The 16568-nt window shown below is 37.0% G+C and overlaps 2 protein-coding genes across 3 annotated transcripts; both read right to left on the reverse strand.

Annotated features, from left to right (window-relative positions):
- Position 1: 1 nt before the first annotated feature.
- Iml1 (GATOR complex protein Iml1) lies at positions 2-12558 on the reverse strand. The gene is given in 24 exon segments (XM_081978258.1): positions 2-243; positions 300-631; positions 679-844; positions 895-1055; positions 1114-1317; positions 1369-1483; positions 1538-1736; positions 1790-1879; positions 3525-3595; positions 6755-6826; positions 6984-7182; positions 7235-7429; positions 7493-7904; positions 9385-9402; positions 9832-9960; positions 10016-10318; positions 10380-10579; positions 10637-10829; positions 10832-10922; positions 10977-11173; positions 11228-11415; positions 11468-11877; positions 11934-12271; positions 12330-12558. Coding segments are annotated over 24 exon segments (4509 nt in total). The 5' UTR covers positions 12373-12558; the 3' UTR covers positions 2-60.
- Positions 12559-12925: 367 nt separating this feature from the next.
- On the reverse strand, positions 12926-16512 carry LOC145728207 (uncharacterized). 2 transcript variants are annotated; one of them, XM_081978269.1, is made up of 4 exons: positions 16284-16512; positions 14484-14591; positions 13518-13806; positions 12926-13463 (listed from the first exon to the last, which is right to left on the reverse strand). In XM_081978269.1, exons 1-4 carry the CDS (start codon positions 16369-16371, stop codon positions 13460-13462), a joined length of 489 nt encoding a protein of 162 aa, XP_081834395.1. In that variant the 5' UTR covers positions 16372-16512; the 3' UTR covers positions 12926-13459. The 2 variants fall into 2 exon arrangements, with proteins under 2 accessions (XP_081834395.1, XP_081834394.1); XM_081978268.1 differs by having other exon boundaries at positions 13518-13809.
- Positions 16513-16568: the final 56 nt, after the last annotated feature.

Below are 16568 nucleotides of genomic sequence, written 5' to 3' on the forward strand. Positions count from 1 at the left end.
GTGTAAATGATATTTTATTAACTAAAGTGGTTAAAATTTGATCAGTCTTTGCTACATCAATTATATAGAGGCTGATGTTTTTGCATCCCAGCATTCAGTCCAGAAGGTCTTTAATCTGTCCTCGCTATTATTACAGAATGCCTTAAAGTCCTTGAGGCACTTAATTTGGAAATTATTATCTACACCTTGATTGGTGCGCCATTTTTTACTGATCATATGGTTCCAACACCACAAAAATCCCATCTGGAATATTCCAAGCAGTAATTAAACTGTAATTGCAAGTTAACCTAAACAATCACCTTGCGACTGTTGTCGTAATCGGCTTTATTCTTGCCAGACACATGTCTGGTAATGTAGGCTTCGTGGGGACTGGGAACAACATCGGCGTGCAGTGAATACTTGGAAATTGCACTTTGACCACGATTTCCCTTCAGGCTATTTGCTCTGCTTCTTTCAGTTTGCGGTGCCGATATTAAAATAAAAATAGTCCCGGTTGCGTGAATATATTGATGTTCTTGGGAAGCGTTTTGGTTGTTTCCAGTCTCCACTAAACATTTTAGAAAACCAAATCTCTGAATAATCGCTTCTTGAAATAGGAACATGCGAGCTCTCCATGTGTCTTCACTGAAATCTGTACAAACTTTATTATTTTTGGAGTAAACGTGATTGGAATAGAACCTTTAAAAATGTAATTGTGCTTGTCCAGGCAGGAGATGTTTAAAGGTACAAAAATAGGCCCTCTTAAGGGGTCTGACTTGTTGGAATAGGGAAGGGCTAAAGGGTCGTGAGGAATGGGGATTAGTTGTAAACCGCAACCTTGTCCTTTCCTGTGCCAACCGAACAACTGAAATGCTCGTTTGTATAAATTGATAAAGTTGAAAGGTTTTAACTGACCAATTCGCCTACAATTGATCCGGATGAAGTAAGCCACTCCGCAATCAATTCGTAGGCTTGATCAGGCCTGAAAACCGCTTGATATCGGGCGTGACCCCATTCAACTCTGTCACTTTTCCCCGAAACGTCAGTTTCTAAACGCAACTTCCTGTACATTATACCTGCAGAAATATAAGTTTCAGACACTTGAGTAAATTGATATGAGTGCAGTTTTAACACCTTCTGCATCGACTTCTTCGTAATCGGGATCAATTTCGTCTCGTAAAAAGTGCGCGACGCCAGTTTCCTTATCGTAGGGCACTGTTAAAGAAGAGTTAATCGGTACCCCCCAATTTAAAGCGGGCTTCACTTCAACCTCGAGAAATTCATTTTCAAAACTGTCAGGATCACCGGCAAAAGCTGAAGTGTCTTTTTCTTCCACACCTTAAATCAACTACTTGAGTAAAATTTCACTTAAAACGTAATTTTAGTGACCTTTATCCAATTTGTCGGGGACAATGCAAAACAGATAAAACCCATAAACGAACGGTTTGCTAGCATCACCGGAAGCGTGTTTAATTAGTTTCTCCTTGTGCAGTCCTTGCATAATCTACAAAAACCTGATAAAGAAAAAAAACAATGAAACCTCCAACTGGTAATTTACTTGTATGCCTTTGTCTAGGTTAGACACACCCTCCACGTGCGATAATAACCAATTAACAGCGTCTGCCGTTACGAAAGTGTAGTTAGGGAGGTTTTGGGTGGTGCTAATGAAGCACAACCCTTGTGAAGGGTGCTTGAACGCTTCGATAATGTCCGCCGACGTGCAATTAGCTTTTAGGGGCGTTAAAATGGGAGCCACACTACAAATTAACGATTTAAATGCCTGATCAACTGGTCGTAGTGTTTAGTTTACGTGTCGTCAGCTACCACTTCCGTGGTTTCTAAGGGCTGGTCTTGCGATCCCTGAGAAGCTCTAGAACGTTCTAAGACCTTTGATCCGGATCTGTAACAGCCCTCATTTCATAAAAGTTTTGCGTTTCAGTATGTTAATTTGGTAATTCAACATGCGCAGTATTTGTTTAAATTACAGGACATTTACGCAAATGTTGCACATGTGGAATAAGATTATTTGTAAAAAATACTCTACTAACTATCGGTAAAAGTGACATTCAGTGAAAGCATTTCTGGAAAATATGTGAAACTTTAATAAAAATGCTTATCAATAGAGTCCGGATTGAAAAGTATTAAAATCGTTAAAAAAAAGCGCTTAAAAAGCAAAATTTTCTGAAAAAAGTATAAAAGCTTTAGAAAAGCACAAAACTCTATCAGATATGTAATTTGTTTTGCTTTTTTTGAGTTCAAGTTCTAGACATTTTTTTAGAAGCATACGGATATTTTCAGACTGTTCTGAAAATGTTTTTAAACTACTTGAGGAGCGTTTGGAAGATTTTTGGACTGTTTAAAGAGCATATTGAAGGTTCTGGAACGCTTTAGAGTGAATGGGAAATTCTTAGACGGTTCTAGAATTTGTTGGAAGCTTTTAAACTGTTTTGAAATCTTTTGGAAGCTTCTTGACAAGTTGAAGAGCATTTGGAATCTTTTAGACTACTTTAGGAGCATTTGTAAAGATTCTAGAGAGTTTAAAAAGCATTGAAGGTTTTGGACTGCTCTTAAAGCATTTGAAAACTTATGAACGGTTCTAGAAACTTATAGAAGCTTTTAAAACGCTTTAGAAGCAAACGGAAGCTTTTAGAGTGTCTTGAAATGTTTTGAGAGCTTCTAGACTAAGTGAAGATCATTTGGAAGCCTTAAGAGTGTTCTAAAAGCTTTTACAATGCATTTTAGAGCTTCTATAGTGTTTTGGAATGTTTTTACATTTTTTGTCTCTCAGAAGCCTTCAATATAGCAAAAGTCATTATTACCACTTAGGGCCTAGAATGCCACTGTCAAATGGCGTGTTTTTGCATAAATCGTTCACATTAGATATCAGAGAAAATTTCTAGAAATCCGGACTCTACTTATCAAACATCATAGCAGAGAGATTTACTAATCAAAGGAATACTGTTTCTAGTTAATCTAAGCAAGATGTGGGAAGCAAGCAATAACTACACTATAATGGATCAGTTTAGAAACGATTTGTACAATTCAGTGGTATACAAAATAGGACAAATTCGCGTCATAGAAATTGAAGTTAAACTTTAAACATAACCTCATAAATGACTAAAACAAATTCGTACCTAACTGAGGAGACAAGAAACCGCTCATTGGAACGAGCTGTTGCAGTACTCTGAAAGCAAGCGTTAGATTAATCATCACCACAAATATGTACAGCGGTTAATACTGGTCGAACGCAATTAGGCATGAAATGTCAAAAACAGCTGATTGAAACTTTTGGAAGGGCAAACAGGGCCATTAAAACACATTTTAGTTGATACTTCATAAAGTGTGTTTTAATGGCCCTGTTTGCCCTCCCAAAAGTTTCAATCAGCTTGTATTTGACATTTCGTTGGAGTGCCTAAGTCAGTTTAGTACAACAGACTGACAGTTCTAGGGTTAAAGAGTCAAAAGCAGAACTAAATACGGGACTTGACTAACAAACTACGCATGCCCCATGACCAAAAGCTTTTAAAAAGTTGTTTCGGTCAAACCTTGGGCGTGGCCTGTCTGACATTCGGTTGCTACCCAAACGTTCCCTGAACGGCGAACTTGAACTGACATTCTGAAAATGTTTAGTTTGTACATACAGGTGTGGTAAATCCAAAAGCGACCATAGGAAAACCGTGTAACGGACAGAGAAACGTAGGTAATTGCATGCGCGGGACAAAGACAGAAAACGAAAAAAATATCAAGTAGGCCATATTTTTAGCGCGCTGTTGCCAAACGCCATAAGTAAGTTTGTCGAGGGTATTGAATACTTACGGCGTTTGGCAACGGCGCGCTAAAAATATGGCCTACTTGATATTTTTTTCGTTTTCTGTCTTTCTCCCGCGCATGCAATTACCTACGTTTCTCTGTCCGTTACACGGCTTTCCTATGGTCGCTTTTGGATTTACCACACCTGTATAGACTTGTCACAGTTTAAAATCATGCGGATTAAGACTTAAATCTCGATCCGCAAACCATTTAATTACTATCATGCCTTTACTAGTTAAAAAAATGATTGAGTTCCAGATAGAACACACAGACTGTATAAAGTTGCATAAGAAGCGTGTGCAAGTTAAAGTGTTGGCAAAGCTGAAAAAAAAAACCGGAAAAACAGCACAAGAACAAAACATTGGATTGAAAATGAGCGAATCCAAACCCAGAAGCCCAAAACCAAACTAAGAAAAAATCTCAAGTAGCACTTTTATAGTTGAATTTCAGTTTCAGCTAAAAGATAAATTTACATAAAACTGTGCTACTCGAGTAAAGCTTGGTTCACATGAATCCGGAACATTCGCGGAGAAAATTTCTTATTCAATAACCTAAAAAAAATCACAAAATTCGGTACAGTCAGGGAGAAAACTGCTGCCAAAGTTTGAACTGGCAGAAACACAGTTTAAAAAGACAGTCAGCGACAAAATCGTCTGTTAAACTCACTTGGAGTGAGAAAATGACAGTTTTATCCACATTTTTGGAATCCTCATTAAGTTTCCTATCTACTAACCTAAAAAAACACTAAAAAATCGAGTACAGTCAGTTAGAAAAACCGTGTCAAAGTTTGAACTGCCAGAAACACAGTTTGAAAGGACAGTCAAGGACAAAATCGCCTGTAAAACCCACTTGTAGTGTGAAAATGACAGTTTTAAGCACATTTTTGGAATCCTTATTAAATTTCCTATCCAATAGCCTAAAAAAACACTAAAAAATCGAGTATAGCCGGTTAGAAAAACAGTGTCAAAATTTGAACTGCTAGAAACACAGTTTGAAAAGACAGTCAAGGACAAAATCGCTGGTAAAACCCACTGCTAGTGAGAAAATGTTTGATTTAAGCACATTTTTGGAATCCTCATTAAATTTCCTATCCACTAACCTAAAAAAACACTACCAAATTGAGTACAGTCAGAGAGAAAAACAGTGTCAAAGTTTGAACTAACAGAAACACAGTTTGAAAGGACAGTCAAGGACAAAATCGCCTGTAAAACCCACTTGTAGTGTGAAAATGACAGTTTTAAGCACATTTTTGGAATCCTTATTAAATTTCCTATCCAATAGCCTAAAAAAACACTAAAAAATCGAGTATAGCCGGTTAGAAAAACAGTGTCAAAATTTGAACTGCTAGAAACACAGTTTGAAAAGACAGTCAAGGACAAAATCGCTGGTAAAACCCACTGCTAGTGAGAAAATGTTTGATTTAAGCACATTTTTGGAATCGTCATTAAATTTCCTATCCACTAACCTAAAAAAACACTACCAAATTGAGTACAGTCAGAGAGAAAAACAGTGTCAAAGTTTGAACTAACAGAAACACAGTTTGAAAGGACAGTCAAGGACAAAATCGCCTGTAAAACCCACTTGTAGTGTGAAAATGACAGTTTTAAGCATATTTTTGGAATCCTTATTAAATTTCCTATCCAATAGCCTAAAAAAATATCACTAAATTCGGTACAGTCAGGGAGAAAAGTGCTGCCAAAATTTGAAAACACAGTCAGCGACAAAATCGTCTGTTAAGCTCACTTGGAGTGAGAAAATGACAGTTTTAAGCACATTTTTGGAATCTTCATTAAATTTCCTATCTACTAATCCAAAAAAACACTACCAAATTGAGTACAGTCAGAGAGAAAAACAGTGTCAAAGTTTGAACTAACAGAAACACAGTTTGAAAGGACAGTCAAGGACAAAATCGCCTGTAAAACCCATTTGTGGTGTGAAAATGACAATTTTAAGCATATTTTTGGAATCCTTATTAAATTTCCTATCCAATAGCCTAAAAAAATATCACTAAATTCGGTACAGTCAGGGAGAAAAGTGCTGCCAAAATTTGAAAACACAGTCAGCGACAAAATCGTCTGTTAAGCTCACTTGGAGTGAGAAAATGACAGTTTTAAGCACATTTTTGGAATCTTCATTAAATTTCCTATCTACTAATCCAAAAAAACACTACCAAATTGAGTACAGTCAGAGAGAAAAACAGTGTCAAAGTTTGAACTAACAGAAACACAGTTTGAAAGGACAGTCAAGGACAAAATCGCCTGTAAAACCCATTTGTGGTGTGAAAATGACAATTTTAAGCACATTTTTGGAATCCTCGTTAAATTTCCTATCCAATAGTCCAAAAAAACACTAAAAAATATAGTCAGTTAGAAAAACAGTGTCAAAATTTGAACTGCTAGAAACACAGTTTGAAAGGACAGTAAAGGACAAAATCGACTATAAAACCCACTTGTAGTGTGAAAATGACAGTTTTAAGCATATTTTTGGAATCCTTATTAAATTTCCTATCCAATAGCCTAAAAAAATATCACTAAATTCGGTACAGTCAGGGAGAAAAGTGCTGCCAAAATTTGAAAACACAGTCAGCGACAAAATCGTCTGTTAAACTCACTTCGAGTGAGAAAATGACAGTTTTAAGCACATTTTTGGAATCCTCATTAAATTTCCTATCCAATAGTCTAAAAAAACACTAAAAAATCGAGTATAGTCGGTTAGAAAAACAGTGTCAAAATTTGAACTGCTAGAAACACAGTTTGAAAGGACAGTCACGGACAAAATCGCCTGTAAAACCGACTTGTATTAACACTATTCAAGACAAGTAGTTTTCCGTGCGTAAAAAGCATTCATTCCGCACGTTCCGCACCCCGCGCTCCGTTATAATTCCGGATACATGAGAAACGAGCTTAAGTTTAAAATTTCAGCCCATATTCCCCTACCAATAGAACCAATAAGAGTAAATATATACCTGCGAGAAACTGCTTATACTGTTACGTCTGGGTTGGGCTAAGGGCGGTAAAGTTTGAACGCTCAGTGACATCTACAACATGCAAAAAGTATTAAAAAAAAAATCATGCCGAAAACGGTATCAGTGAAGCAATTTACAACTTAACGCAGTTGTATTAATAAATTAAATGAGTGCAGCTGCTACGTAAGTTACAAAGGGGGGAATTTCCCCCTAAAGCGTCAATACGAACCCTAGGCTTTTTGGACACGTTATTCGATCTTTTTAGTTTGTTCACGGCGGTTTCGATAAACTTTAAGAATCCTTCAACCATCTGGTTGTGGTCCGTTTGGGTTGGAAGAGTGTAAATGTCGCACCTGGAGGCACCCTCCACGATTTTTCTGGTGCTCTCCTTTTCGGAATTGTGTAGAGGTAAAATGTACAGTCGGAATCTGTAATTGAAACGGTTTATAGAACATTTAACTAGTTTAAAGCAGTACTTACCGCCAGTATTTTAAAGCGTCGACCAAAACAAAATCTGTGGTGTCTCCTCCAGTACACACATAATGATCCAAGTAATTCCAGTTGTAATATTCTAGTTTTTCAGTGGTGAAAGTCGCGTACGATTCTTCGTAAGTGTCATGATAAGGTGCATGAAATCTGTACCGATACTGGTACTTAAAACCTGGATAAGCGTGCCTGGATATCGCACAGAAAGTGTTATAAAAACGATTTTTTTTTGAAAAATAACTAAAAGTTCACCTGGGTTTATAACGAGTCACCGAAATCGTATTCCCTGACAAGGAAATCTTATGAAACAGTCTGCCAATGGAGAGGAAATACGTCTCGTCGCTATCGGCGGAGGTTTTCCTCAATATATTGCTTCGCACCGTTTGAGAGTGTTGGGCCCCGACCTTTCGATCCGACTTGTTCTGCTTCATCAAAATCAGCTGGAATCCCTGAGCCAATCGCTGCGAAATCAGCTCTTTGAACACTTCCTCAGTGGTGAGGGGACGTTTGTAGCCCCGGGACTGCGCAAAATCCGCGTATACGCTGTCCGGCGCCAAAGTGTACAGGGACACCACGTAGTCCGTGTGCAAGGCGCGTTTGTCCGGAAAATAGTCTGTGGTGATGGGAAGACACGCTGGGATGGTCAACGACTTCCAGTCCACACCTAAATTATATTAAATACAGGGTGATTCTAATTAAAGCTACCTTGCAGGCGTGCATAAATGGAAAAGTTACATGGTGGAAGGAGTTAGCAAGCACTAGGATAAAACAAGCTACTATAAGCTGAGTACATATTTTTAACTATCAAAAAATTATTAAATAGAAAATATATGTTTTTGAGAAGTTGAGATTGTTAATTAGGTCTAATAGAGTGTCTTAACTAGTGATGGGCGTAAATTTACCGTGACCGGTTATTTACCGGTAAGGTAAAGTACAATTCAGTGTGACAGGAAAATTTACCTTAAGTCTTGCAAATTCTAGGCAAATTTTGACATTAGTGACAGAGGCCGCATTCGTTTTCAAGCTCAATGGAGCGAGCAGAGCGTTATTGACGTCACAATGACGTACTTTGACAGTTGGTTAAATTATGCTTTTGCTAAATTACGTCATAGTGACGTCAAAAACGCGTTGCTCGCTCCATGGAGCTTGAAAACGAATGCGGCCAGAGAGATCACGTGGAGGATATTTTTCGTGCAGTCACGTGACCACTGTCAAAATAACTATCATAAATCTCAGAAATATGTTTTGTATCAAATGCTGCATGAAAACTTTTCTAAACCTTGATTTTTGGAACTTTTGAGCACCGTTTGACAGTCATGGACAAAAATACTTATCAAGCCCACTTGGAGCGAGAAAATGACTGTTTTAAGCACATTGTTGGAATCCTCATTAAATTTCCTATTTAATATACAGAAAAACAGTACAAAATTTGGTACAGTCAGGGAGAAAAGCGGTGTCAAAGTTTGAACTAACAGAAACACAGTTTGAAAGGACAGTCAAGGGCAAAGTTGCCTGTAAAACCCTCTTGGAGTGGGAAAATTACTGTTTTAAGAACATTTTTGGAATCCTTGTTAAATTTCCTATCCAATATCCTAAAAAAACAGTACAAAATTTGGTACAGTCAGGGAGAAAAACGCTGTCAAACTCTGAACTGACAGAAACACAGTTTGAAAGGACAGTCAGGGACAAAGTTGGCTGTAAAACCCTCTTGGAGTGGGAAAATTACTGTTTTAAGCACATTTTTGGAATCCTTGTTAAATTTCCTATCCAATATCCTAAAAAACAGTACAAAATTTGGTAATTTACCCATCACTAGTCTTAACAGACCTGCAGTGCTGTTTATTTAACAATTATGTGCATGTATTTTTCTAAATCTCAGCACAGTGGTTTTGAGCTTGCTAATACATGCATCTAGATCGTCAGCATAGGACTTAAACATTACAACAAACGGGTTTACGGACAGTATCCATACAAAATAGTGCAGGTAGAAGATAAATTTACTACTCTAGAATAAAATATTTAGATACAAAAAAAACTATCACCGCCGCCTAACAAAAAAAAACTATTTGCTAAATAGTCCCAAAAAATCAAAGCACATAAACTAAATCTACAAGTGTGGTAAAAAAAAGGAAAAAGATCCAAACCTATGATTACGTCATTGACTGCTCGTCCAAAGGGGGCGCCGCGACAATGTCATGGAAGAGAACAACAGTAAACGATTGAATGAACCGCACTAGCAAAACCAGATGTCTTGGAACTTTCCATATTATGGTCAGTATTTTCACGTCAGGAATAACTTTACCCAATACAAAATAATCTGTGTTGTGTGTGTGCAGTTTATTAGCTGATATATTGAGAAGTTTGCGTAAATCACAGTACTTTTTGTATTTAGTTTGTGATTGGTCAAAAAAAGCAGCAACACAGATTTTGACCAATCCAATGTGCCTTTACACAAATACTAAGTTTAAGTGTACCAATGCTGGAAATGTACTTAAATTTAAAACATTTAGAATAACTAAAACAATACACACAACTAGAAATAAAGCATGGTAAAACCCCCCCGGTTAACAGTAATATAAAACTAAGCTTACCGGTAGTGAGGGCGGGAGTCCACTCCTGTTCTCCTGTGGCACCCCAGAGAAAAGTCAAACTTTTCGTAGATTGTCGCGCGGACGAGGAATTTCCCGAACCGGAATTGCGACTGGGACGTTTTTTGCAATCTACCACCCCCCAAAAAAAGTCAATGAATCAAACTAGAAAATAGCGGAAACTTACATTCCTGCAACGCCGGCGTAAGAACCAGCGATTTGTTGCTCTGTTGCGGTAAAATGGGTTGTCCGAAATCGACATTTCCACTGTTGATCGTTTCGCCCTGGGCCGGGACCGCTTGATAGTGATGCTGTTGAATTAACACTCCGGTGGGACCTTTAGGAAATATATGCGTCCAACGTCGTCGATTTGAGGTTAGTTTGATCGTTACGTGCGACGGATCGAACGGATTTATCAAAGCCTTTGATTCAAGAGGCGGTGAACCTTCTGATCCCACCACCATCCTCACGGGAGGCGAAAATTCCCTGTCTAAAAAAAGAGAGAAAAGAAAACTTTCCCACAACCAAATTACTTTACAGTTTACACACACCTTCAGTATGAGGAGAAGCTAAAGGGTTGGTGGATGCAGAAGGGATCGCAATAGGTTCGGAACGTCCATTATCCTTTCTAAGATGATGGGACAGATCAGGATCAGACATTTTCCGTCGTGAACCTTTCAAAACCTCTTGCGAGTCTAGCAGACTTCCCGAACTTCTTTTGTAGCGTGGTGGTGGTCTAGCTTGAAGAGCTCTAATACCAATATCTGTTGTAATACTCCAGTAAAACTGGATTTTTAATGCAACATACGTGGATTCCTGTAAATGTTGGACGGAAGATAAATGAAAAATAGCTGCGTCGTAAGCATCGTAATCGAAGAAGGAATTATGGATGCATTCATCCTCAGATATGAGATCTCGTTTGAGACTATCAGTGGATTTTTTCAGCTCGTCCTCGTTGAAAGACGGAGGGAGCTTAATTCTCGGGACAAAGTTAGTATAAGGATTTTTTTATTTGTGGTGTAAAAGGATAAGTTGGTCCAATGTGGCATGGAGTAATCATCTCCTATGTTTGAATTGGCGTTTTTGTTGTGAAACTACAATAAATCAACAAGTAGTTTCAAGTTTTCTAGACCGTGAGGTGCAAATACCTTCAGTAACGGCACGGCGTGTAACGGTTGCTCTCCTACACAAACCAAGTCACTACCAACACCACCATCAATAATACGTTGCTTAGTAATATTGGTTAGTTCACGGTCGACCTCAAAAACACCCACTCCAGGGGTTATTACAACGCTCAGTTGGCCAGTACGGTCAAAACTGCGATCCAAATAATGTTTTTCAAACACTACAGAAATTATCAGTTAATCATCAACTCTAAGACTAAAAATCTATAAAATACCATTCAAAGACATATTAAGAACTTCTAGGAAATTTCCTTGGGCCGCTGTACTATTCCTCGCAGCAGGAATAGTAACGTTAGGTCTGGCATGATACTTTAAAACAATATTCAAATATTCTTGAAATATCCTACGTAGTTGTACTAATACATTACTCCAGTCATCATATCTCTCATTCTGTACTGGAACTCTAAAATACTAAACAGTAACACCTTTGTTACCCACTAACACCTATCCACTACCTGTAAAAGTCTTCATAGTATCGCCCTCTGTAGTCTCGTTGTAAACATTCCCTCATATGCAAAGGAAACTCCTCCAAATCGGTGGCATCGTAAAAAGTACGGGAAAATAAGACAATCGTAATTTCATGGTTGCTTCCATTCTTTTTCCATTTCGTAAACAAATCAGACAAAAACCCGTCTACGGCCTTTTCAAAGTAGAGATCGCCATAAATATCAAAATCCCACATTTCTGAGGACATTTGTAAGAAAATATAGACCATAGCTGTGGAAGAGCGAAAAACTATTTTTGTGTCCTCAGTAATAACTCCGCAGGCCACACGTTCCCCCTGCGCCCACATTTCGTACACCTGACATCGTACAGTGCCCCCACAAAATTCGACCTTTTTATTCATATAGACGCAACTATTAACCTAACATATTTGGGTTTGAATAACGAAAATTCCAGGATTCCAAAACACTGTCTTACCAAACTTTTTTTCAACCTCCACATTTCTGACCGCCCCATGTACTGATCCCTGAAGGTCATTTCAACCGAATCCAATGCCACATCTGCGGGACTTACCAAGCGTAGGGCTACATTTTTGTAAATTTTCAGGCCAAAACTTGATACTATACTTTGCTCAATGCTGATCGTTCGAGACTGAACATCTTTGAAGGAGGTGACTTGCAACAAAAGATGAGGAAACTCCTCTTCATTTTGTTGAGTTTGACCATCCTCCTCTTGGGGTGAGGGGTGAAAAATTTCAATTATGTCATTTTTATTTGCTTGAGGAAAGTCTTTTTGACTTATTATCAAGTCCTCCTCTGTACAAATCATAAAAAATGCTAGAAATTCCTGTTTGAGGTTTTATCTGTGACTTACCACTGAAAGCTTTTTGATGGACGATTAATCTGAAGAACTTCATACTGGAAACTTTCAAGCTTTATACATCGTACTACAAATTTTAAAGAATTGTGATGTTATATCAATATTAACTTCATTATTTTGTTATTAAATAGTGTTAATAAAGAGGAGATAAAGAATAAACAATACAATTAACAATTAAAAGATAACTTCTTGTTTACAACATACCACACTTCCTAACCTAGAAAAAGTTTTTGACAGAATACAGAACGAACGCGACTGTCAAAATCAACTCGTTGGAGGACAAACACGTTGATTAAATTCGCTATATTTACAAGTTTTTTATTTATTTAGTAATGAGGTTTTGACTTGTATGTTATCTTTTGTGATACAGAGACATCGATACTTTATGCAATGACCTTTCGAAGGACAATAAAGTGGTTGAAACATAATCCAATCTAATCTTGTTAGAGAAGTGCAATTTAAAACTGGCTAGAAAAATAGGATTAGGATGTAACGTTTTTTAAATTAAAACGAAGCCTTGTGCAACACATTATTTGACCAAATTAAGGTACTTAAAAATTAATGTGTACTAATAAACGTACCAGATAAGATTCAAGTGGTACTTTGCAGATTTTTATTACCAGTTGCGCAACTATATTTACAAAAAAAAATTATATTTTCATATCACATTTGACAAACATTTCTAAAATGTTCAATACCAACTACTCCTCATCATACAGTTTTAAAAGTTAAGTAAAAAAGTATTACTAAAATAAATTATTTCAAAAATCACAAATTAGCATCAAACTATACAGAGACTTTTCAATGGATTTCTACAACTTTCCAGAATTTTGAGTCTATTTTTGTTTCAATTTGTCATGCAAGGTCTGTCGTTGAACCGCACAACTACTCGAAAATCTTCCGGGTTCGGCACATACACAGATAAGGACGTGCTTGATAATCAACATTTCACCATTGCCTCTCTGTTCCATAAGTGCCATTGAAATTCAGTCTCGTAAAACGTCACTCAGGTGACGTAATAGGGCAGTACTGTCAGCTACGTCACTCTGTTATTGGAGTGTAGTTGCGGTGAATCACTGACATTGGGATAAGGTGGAGGTGCCTCGCTTTGATGAACCATAAAATTACCTGTTAAAAAAAACTTGTAATAACACTTCTTTGTTCAGGACGAGGAAAAGTTACCCAAAGCGTGTACTGGTACTACGTAGACGTCGTACTGTCGTTTTTTCCATACTAGTGCCGCTTGCACCCCATAAATCTTCGTAGGAGGGCGGGGCAAACAGGTCGTACGAGGGCGGGGGCGTTTCGGGTACTGCCTGGTTCAGAGTTTGCGCGTTGTTGGTGCGCTGACAGCGTCTGCGCGCGTTCTGTCTACAGCACCACTCGCTGCAAGACACTATCAGGAAGAAGAGGATCAACCCGCCGAATGAAGCAACGTACCATACTACAGACCAAGCGTCCAAAGCAGATTCTTCTAGAAAAAAATTGAGTCAGCAGAGAATACTTTGCAAAACGTATTCAGTGTTAATTGGAAGCTAAAAATAACCTGCTAATCAGTGCAAACTTTAATCAGGAGGTTATTGGCGTGTAGCTGAGAAAAATCGTCACCAAATCCCTTTTAGGAGGCTTTCATTATACGGACTTTACGAGTTTGTGATTTTTACACCTTTGATTAACGTGTGTTTTTTCAATTACCGGATAAATGTATTTTTAGCTTAATAATGTTTGATTTGCGCTAAATTAGAGTGAAACACGCTATTCTTGTTACTTTATGAGAACATTTGATTTTAAGTAAGTCTAGAAAACTTACGGTTTTGTAGGAACATCAGAAAATTCACAAACAACTGTTTAACACATCTAATTAATGCAATAATACACTATTCGTTGCCTTTTATAGCGCTTCAACATTCAAAGATAACAATTTTATTATATTTACTATTTTCGTATTAAAAAAGTGTGTCACCTGGTGTTTTTCTGAAAATAACTCTAATTGCTGTAAAGCAAACAATAATTTGAAAATTTTTACATATGGCGACAAATTTCATCACATGTGTCAGACTTGCTGCGATGATGAAGTGGTCACGTGACCTACAGTTTGTCACACAGACGTCATACTTATTTTGACTTGTATAATAATATGTAACTTACCAGTAAGTTGATTGTCATCAGAAATCGGAAAATCCACCTTTACTTCATCCCCGTAATCTTCTGAGGTCAAAGTGTGGAAAACTGGGTCATCAGAAGTGTTATTCCAATCTGCAATTAACAATTTTTCAATTAGTGTGTCAATTATATTGATCAAATTACTGTTTTAAACGTATTTAAAATAGTCGTATTTACTGTACTAATGGAGCGACTTCTTGACCGTTTTGCGACTAAAAGACAACAATTAAAATAATTAATTATTGTTTTTGCTAAACGGTATCAAAAGGTTAATCCGTTTTACCTTAGTAAACCTCGCCTTTATTTAAATTAGTATTCAGGTGCTAACAATCAGTTTAAACACACTTCATACTTTCCGACAAAAGGAATCAATGTGGATTTATAGTATCGCAATGAATCCAGGAAAATTCCGACAATTTTAAACAATCAAATAACGATTAAGATGCTTTAACAATTTCCTGCCAAACGTATTAAAGAAAACGATCAAACTAATCCACTTGAAATCTTTTGCATTTTAGTGGATTTACACGAAAATTTCTCGATAATATTGTTGAGTTGTATTAGGGGGGTTTTACAGTACATCCTCATCAGGGTAAACATAGAAAATCAGTGCAAACTGGGCCTAAACAATAATTTGAGCAGAATGTCAAAATTTGACATATTGTTTGTACTTTAGTTCGTTCGTTCGTTTCAGGCCGCCATTTTGAATTTTCTGTCAAAATATTGACTTGCACCTCATTTTAAAGAAAATTTAACGTAGTTTCTAGAAATGACAGACAAAATGGCATTCTAGGCCGCCATTTTGAATTTTCTGCCACAATATTGACTTGCACCTTATTTTAAAGGAAATTTCACGTAGTTTCAAGAAATGACAGATAAAATGGCGTCCCATGCCGCCATTTTGAATTTCCGGTCAAAATATTGACTTGCACCTCATTTTAAAGGAAATTTCACGTAGTTTTAATAAATGACAACCAAAATGTCTTTCCAGGCCGCCATTTTGAATTTTCTCCCAAAATATTGAGTTGTACCTTAGTTAAAATAAGGCAATGTTTAGTTGTTTCAAGATCAGACTGTGATTTTCTTTGTAGTGCAGCCATTTACAGTCTAAGCTTTCAAATTGACTGATGACACGTGACACTCTATTGTGTACGATTTGGGACAGTCACGTGATCTTGCTAAAAGTCGCGAGCGGAAAAATTCGTTTACAACGTAGAGGAGCGTAAATCAATTTTTAGACTGGATAATGAATGAAAAATCAAATTTTCCTTTAACAGTTAATGTTAAAACTAAGTCAAGAGTAAATAAAACAGTCCAAACCGGTAATTACTTGAATTTTCGGTTTGCAAAAATATTTGCCATGTTAATTCTCAAGGTAAAGTGTTTTTGAGCAGTTTTGGTAAAAACAATATAAAACTGGAGTTGGCTGAAAATATTTGATTAACCAAAACGTGGGAACAATAAGAGTTACGTCCTAAGTTAAAGCCAGCTAAAGCTTCGGTTAAATATTTTTTTCAACTTTGTAAAGCGTACTTAAAACAAATATTATGAAGATATAGGAAAACATATACAGAGCATGACAGTTAATAAAATAGGGAAACTGTATATAATCTACTAGATTTTTTGGTTATTAACAGCAAAATCACTTACACTTGAAGATATAAGCACACTATAACCAAAAATAGAATAAGTGACACTAAGGTAATCAATTGTTTTTTCCGTTTAACAAAACCCAAAATTGTGCTTTTATATCACTGTATTAATTAAATTTTTCAAATTTCTTACCAGAAGTGTATTGAATGCTATGTGCAAATCCGCCAGCAATAACACACAGGAGCACTAAACATTTAAAGCAAACTGATTCGTTTTCCATACCGAACCAAACCAATAAACTGAACCGGCAAAAATTGTCTGTTATTGATTGATTTATCGTAAATTTCACTGTTCAAGCGCCTTTTTCCGATTTAATTCCGTTCAATGCTATCGCAAGGTTCAAACAGAATTGACTCGGTGATTGGCGAGGTGCGCTTATTTCTATTTACTTCAAAGCCGTGTCATCTTATCTTACCT

This window comes from Ips typographus, linkage group LG4 (assembly GCF_016097725.1).
Source record: "Ips typographus isolate SLU linkage group LG4, UJ_Ityp_2.0, whole genome shotgun sequence".
Taxonomy (NCBI): Eukaryota; Metazoa; Arthropoda; class Insecta; order Coleoptera; family Curculionidae; genus Ips; species Ips typographus.

Bases quoted from the DNA above. Each gene is read 5' to 3' on its own strand.
- LOC145728207 (XM_081978268.1), bottom strand. From the start codon at position 16,371: ATGGAAAACGAATCAGTTTGCTTTAAATGTTTAGTGCTCCTGTGTGTT. The intron at 14,592-16,283 runs GTAAGAAATTTG...TGTTAATTGCAG, and splicing joins TAGCATTCAATACACTTCTG to ATTGGAATAACACTTCTGAT. The intron at 13,810-14,483 runs GTAAGTTACATA...ATTTTTTTCTAG, and splicing joins TGATGACAATCAACTTACTG to AAGAATCTGCTTTGGACGCT.